General features: G+C 34.2%; 1 protein-coding gene across 1 annotated transcript; it reads left to right on the plus strand.

Moving 5' to 3' along the window:
* The first annotated feature begins 4952 nt into the window (after positions 1 to 4952).
* LOC145121046 (uncharacterized) lies at positions 4953 to 5704 on the plus strand. Its single transcript, XM_079056827.1, has 2 exons — positions 4953 to 5047; positions 5161 to 5704. The coding sequence occupies exons 1-2, from the start codon at positions 4960 to 4962 to the stop codon at positions 5445 to 5447; spliced, it is 375 nt and encodes a 124-aa protein (XP_078912953.1). The 5' UTR covers positions 4953 to 4959; the 3' UTR covers positions 5448 to 5704.
* The last annotated feature ends 359 nt before the right edge of the window (positions 5705 to 6063 follow it).

The following is a 6063-nucleotide window of genomic DNA, read 5'->3' on the forward strand; positions in this document are numbered from 1 at the left end:
CGATCACATATTCTCATTAGACTATCATATGTTGGCCCAGAAAACACGAAAATAGCAGCCTACTTCATTCAAAGTCAGTCATACGCATTTTTCGGAAATTTTGTATTTTTTATGATCGCATTTTTCGAAAATGCGACCATTTAAACATCGGAATCCGTATCTGACTCTTCCTACTATCTATAAATACCCTTTGTAACTTCCAGATTAAGTCAAACTACTACAAAGCCATTCCATTTAAATTCTTGACGATTTTCGGCGAATGTGACATTTACTAGCAATTTACAAAGATCTTAAGATTGTGACTCGACCATTTACTTTTGTTTTTATCATTTTTAGTTTACAGTCTTGCTATTACTATTTAGATAATGTTTTTAGCAATGTCTTGCTAAAATACTAGTTTTTAGTTTTGTACATACTTCACTTTTTATGCAATTAATATAAAATTTGATTTTTAATTTGTGTTTCTATCTAATTGTTTCACTTTTGTGCTTCATAAAGGTTTGATTTTTAATTCTTTTTAGACCGTTCACCTAATTAGGATTAAATCATTCTAGTTAATCGACTGTTAAAATCTATAATTGTGTGATCATCTGGGAATAAGTAACAAGTATCATATTGGTTCCGCGTTGGGATTTAATTTTGATATAAACTGAAAATCACATATTTTTACACTTTCAAGCTTGTGAGAAGTATTGAATATTGTTGGAAATTTATACACATATCATAATGTTGATTTGTTGATTTAATTAAGAGCTTATTTAACAAAGTTAGTAAAAAATTAGGATTAAATGAAGAACTTATTTTGGTTAATTATATTCATAAAGAGAATTTAACAGAGCTTATTAGTAGTTTTAGTATTAGCTTAGATAGAACACATTTTAAATAACTAGATCTTGATTAACTTGATAATTAGGAGAGTCACAATAGAACAGAAACACTTTTTTATTACTAAATTTTATTTATTTTATTTCATTTCAATTTTTTGTATTAATTAATAAATAAAACCCCATTTATGTATTTTCGTACTTGACTATTATGTGTCTTACACGAAGAAGCATTAACTTTTACATTGTGTCCATGTGGATTCGACATTGCTTCCCTTTGTTATCCTCTTGTGCATTCAAACAATGATTTTATTTGTTTAAGCGTAAACAACACGTTTAAACCCCATCAATGCTCACATTCATAACATTTTTTATGGTGTTGGAACATTGTACTTTTTATTTCTATTTTACACATCAGTGCTCAAATTTCTAAACAAATTTGGATCTTTGGGGAAAATGATGGAGAAATCATAAGGTTGAATCAAAGGGGGTTATTCGAGCCTTTTATGTGGTTGGTGAAGGCATTAACATTACAAGGTCTACGAGCCATATGAGGAGCTTATGGGGGTGGGATTTCAAACCTTCATATCAAGGTGGACATATATGAGATTATCTTTAACAACCTATTCGTCAATAATGTTAGGACAATAGGCCAACAAAGACGAGTCTAGTGTTGGCAGCTGGTGGGTGATGGGTGTTATTTTTTCTCGTCCCTAAGAAATTCACTCGATATAGCCTTTGTGGAGACTATTTGGGATAATTTAGTTCCTATAAAAGTTAACATGTTATTTGGAGAATCATAATTGGTCAACTTCCAACTAGGATCAATTTGCCCAGAAAAGGGGTTAATATTAGAGGTAATCTTTATCCCAAATACAAAATTATAAAGGAAACGTCTCTCTTCCTTGTATATTCATCTGGTAAAGAAGTTAGAATTAAGATTCATGATGGCTGGTGGAAGTAGTTTCTTATTAGTGTCATCTATCGAATCGAGTGGTACGATGGAACTACTCACATGAGGATGCAAAAAATAGTTAAAGTGATGTTGGTGATCATTAGCAAGGTGTACTTGTGGTTTCTTTAGAATCGCAAAAATCACATTGTCTTTGAAAACAACCCGACTTGTATTAATACTCTTGGTGTAGATGTGAAAACTATTTCTTTTATTCGTTTACACTACAAAAAAATCGGTGCAATAGGAGTGACAAAAGTCATCACTAATGAGGTGACATATCATCGCTATTGCCTCTAGCGGTGACATGTCGCCGCTAATGAGTCGTCGTTATTTCCCCGTTGCTAATGCTCTTTTATCGCCACTATGTCTCTATTTCAACGTTATTGGTTATTGCCATGGATGTTGAAGCTATGGCACCTTCTAATCACGTTTGTTTGATTCTAAACTCTATAGATTTGAGCTTCTCATCCACTATTATTATGTTATAAGATGCCTTTATGTAAACCATGTAGATATTTTAGATGTATCATCATCAAAATAATATGTTTCAGTTTGGTAATTTGTTAAAAACATCATTATTAAACTACTTTGATTCAAATTTATCATCCTCATCAAGAATCAAAGAACTAGAAGCAATGCTCTTTTTAGATTTTTAGAATATAGTTTCTTTTGACCATGTTCCTTTCCCATATTGTCCCCCATAAAAAAGATGGCATTATCTTCTTGCCCCCACCAAAAAAAAGCATCAACGCCTTCTTGCTCCTTAGATTCTAACTGGAAACCACTTGCTCGCAACATTGTGGCTTCACGTCGATCTTCATATCCTTATATGCTAGCATTTAATTTATATTTTTACCGATGTGTCGTCTTCCTTTATGACACGGCCTTCCTTGATACGCATTGCGTGTCGTAACAGCGCATCGTAAATGCGCGTCGTCTATAGACGACGCGCAAAAGCGTGTCGTCTCTCGTTATGACAGGGTCTTCCTTGACACGCATTTGCGGGTCGTCTAAGCGTTTTACGACACGCATTGCGCGTCGTAAAAGGTTGTTTTTCTAGTAGTGCGGAAACCTGCTACTGGTTTTGTTCGAGGAAGAATATGGAAACCCGCTAAACATTTCATTAGATATTGTTTTGATTATGAACTCTAGTTTGTTTTGTATTAAACATCTAAAAGTTTCAAATGACATTGTATTTGGTAAACGGTCGATAATTTAAGATATTTTAAATCTTTGGATATACATATGTGAAATGTTTTAGATTTAAATTTACAGTTTTTGTTTTATTGTATAAAAAAATTTTATTGTATATAAAAATCCTGAAAAATTAAACAAATCACAGGGGCATAAATTAAACAAATGATAGGGGCATGGCTAAAATCTGTAAAATATGTGTAGAACCTATAGGGACGACTTATTGTCTCTATAGGGATATGTATGGCGACAAGAAGTCGTTGCTATAGGTTTACCTACATCGACAACAAGTCGTCGCTATAGGGTTGGCTATGGCGACGAAGGCTTTGGCGACGACAACAGAATCTAAAGCGACGAAACTATGGCGACGAGACCTATGGCGACGACATGCCGTCTCAGGGGGTACAGGGACGACTTTTGCACCCTATGGTGACGACTTTCGTCGCCCCCATAGGTCTTTAATATTGTAGTGTTAGAAATTCCCCCACCAAAAAAAAGCATCAACGCCTTCTTGCTCCTTAGATTCTAACTGGAAACCACTTGCTCGCAACATTGTGGCTTCACGTCGATCTTCATATCCTTATATGCTAGCATTTAATTTATATTTTTACCGATGTGGGATTGGGTTTGCATCCCAACAACCCTCCCCTCAAACCCAAGGTTCATCAAATCCAATCCTTTTTCATACATCTGATACTCTCAGGACACACTCACCTGACCTGGGGCCATTAGGAAGACTTTCGATACAAGGCTTCAAGATCAACTTCGTTGGACCGGGAATTATCGAGGATTGCGCCACCTATACCAACCATATCATCTGGGCTTCGTAGCTCTGATACCATTTGTTAGGATCGCCACTAACCCGACCATACTCAACATAGAAGAACAACAAGGTTTTATTTTCTAAAAGTAATTGGTGATGAAAGGGATTACCCATTGCCTTATATGCTAGAATATAGTTTCTCTCTTTATTGATGTGGGATTGGTTTTGTTTCCCAATAGTTCCTACCATTTCCAATTCCAGAATTCATATGATAGAGTTTTAAAGGATGGTGGCGATAGCTATCACACAGATACAACCCTGTCTAAGTAAAGACGATGATTAACATTTCTTTTGTATGCCTTGGATCATTTTAAACATAACACATTGATCTAGTTGTACACTAAGTAATAGCAGCGACACAATTAGCGGGTAGCGGTGACTTCGTTAAGTGGTATTAGCAGCAACAAAAAAAGATAGGGGTGGATTTAAAATCCTATGTCGTGTACTTTCTAACATACGTTTTGTAGATCACAAGTGTTTCTATACAATTTTTGTTGTTACCAAAAATTAATAATAATAATAATAATAATAAGGGAAATTTTTGATATAGTCCTAATATTTTGGATCAGTTTACGATTTAATCCTAACATTTAATTTTATACAATAATATGTCATTTTCTGTTGGAAAAAATAATGATTGTTTTGTTAATTTGGGCAAAATATAAAATAATCAAGAGTTTTTTGTTTAAAAAATAAAAATTAAGATTAAACCGTAAACTAACCCAAAATATTAGGACTTCATCGGAGATTTTTCGTTATTATTATTATTATTAGTTTTTTGTAACAGCAATAAATTGTATAGAAACACTTGTCAGGTGCAAATCGCATGTTAGAAAGTACACGACATAGTAGATGGCAGAATATCTAAAGTTTATCAAAATCAATGTTATCAAATGTGAACTTGGTTAATGAAAACAATATTTTGCCAAAATAAATAAATTAAACTAAATTAATTGACACATATCACTTTGAGCATTATGAATTCAACAAACCAATAGGTTACCCAAGAAGAAAAAAAAGGTAAAGCTGAAAAAAGAGAATAAATCTTTGCTTATGTGCCAAGGTATATAACACATGCCCCATAAGCTTCAAAAAGTTACTCTAAAATCATATATTATATATGGGACAATAAGATTGAAACACAAAACACGAATACGAAGAAAATGAGGAAGGCAACGACGGGAATATTAACATTATTTTTGGTATGTCTTCACCTTCATGCATCCTCAAATCCTTCAAAAATTGTCCATGGTACTGGAACATTGTCTATCCCTTTCATTTTTGTTCTTATCTTCGTTACAAAGATTCAAAAAACTACATCTGATAAGGTACAATTTATGTTATGTATCTTTAACATTTGTCAGGGGGAGTGAACTATGTTAATAGACGTGGAGGAGGTGGCGGTCATGGTGGTGGTGGGGGTCATGGTGGTGGTGGTGGTGGTCATGCCCATGGTGGTGGCAGTGGTGGTGAGGCTCATAGTGTTGGTTCAAGAGGAGAAAGTGGAGGTGCAGGGCCTCTTGTTATACCTGTATATGCAGGGGGTGCCCACCGGAAGACTGGAACCCACCATGGTCGGAACAATAGCAGTTGCGCTATTCCCCAGTTGACTTCTACTATATTGGCCTTGTTCCTTTTATTATGTCTTTAGGATCACTTCGTTACTATGGCTGTGCATTGTAGTTAAAAAACAATAAATATTTTGTTTTTAAATTTTAGGGATCTTCATATTTACTTCTTTTATATATAGAAAATACGCCCACACTGATCACATGAGTAACTTTAGGGAGAAGTCGTTCTTTTCTTTCTTGAATATGTAAATGTGAGAGAACATTGTAATAGACTAGTAGTTAAATGATACGTGTGTGGGAATGAACATCATTACATATATATACAATTTTTGTTTCATTGAGCATTTGATTAAAGGCTTATATATTGCTAGGTCAAAAGCTTTTTATTTTTTATTATTTTTTTATGACAGGGTTAGCAGTTAGCAGTTAGTATCACGAGACCGTCAACATCTGTAATAAAACTGGAGACCTCCAGCTTAAAAGGCAAAGCCTCTACCAAATAGGCTAGATTTTTTATTATTTTTTTATGACAAGGTTAGCAGTTAGCAGTTAGTATCACGAAACCGTCAACATCTATAATAAAACTGGAGAACTCCAACTTAAAAGGCAAAGCTTCTACCAAATAGGCTAGTCCACGTTGGCGTCAAAAGCCTTTTATGAGATTGATTTAATGATTTAATATTAATTTCACGTTAT

This window comes from Lactuca virosa, chromosome 6, assembly GCF_052849685.1.
Source record: "Lactuca virosa cultivar CGN04683 chromosome 6, Lactuca_virosa_CGN04683_v6, whole genome shotgun sequence".
Lineage (NCBI taxonomy): Eukaryota > Viridiplantae > Streptophyta > Magnoliopsida > Asterales > Asteraceae > Lactuca > Lactuca virosa.

Bases quoted from the DNA above. Each gene is read 5' to 3' on its own strand.
- LOC145121046 (XM_079056827.1), top strand. From the start codon at position 4,960: ATGAGGAAGGCAACGACGGGAATATTAACATTATTTTTGGTATGTCTT. The intron at 5,048-5,160 runs GTACTGGAACAT...AACATTTGTCAG, and splicing joins TCCTTCAAAAATTGTCCATG to GGGGAGTGAACTATGTTAAT.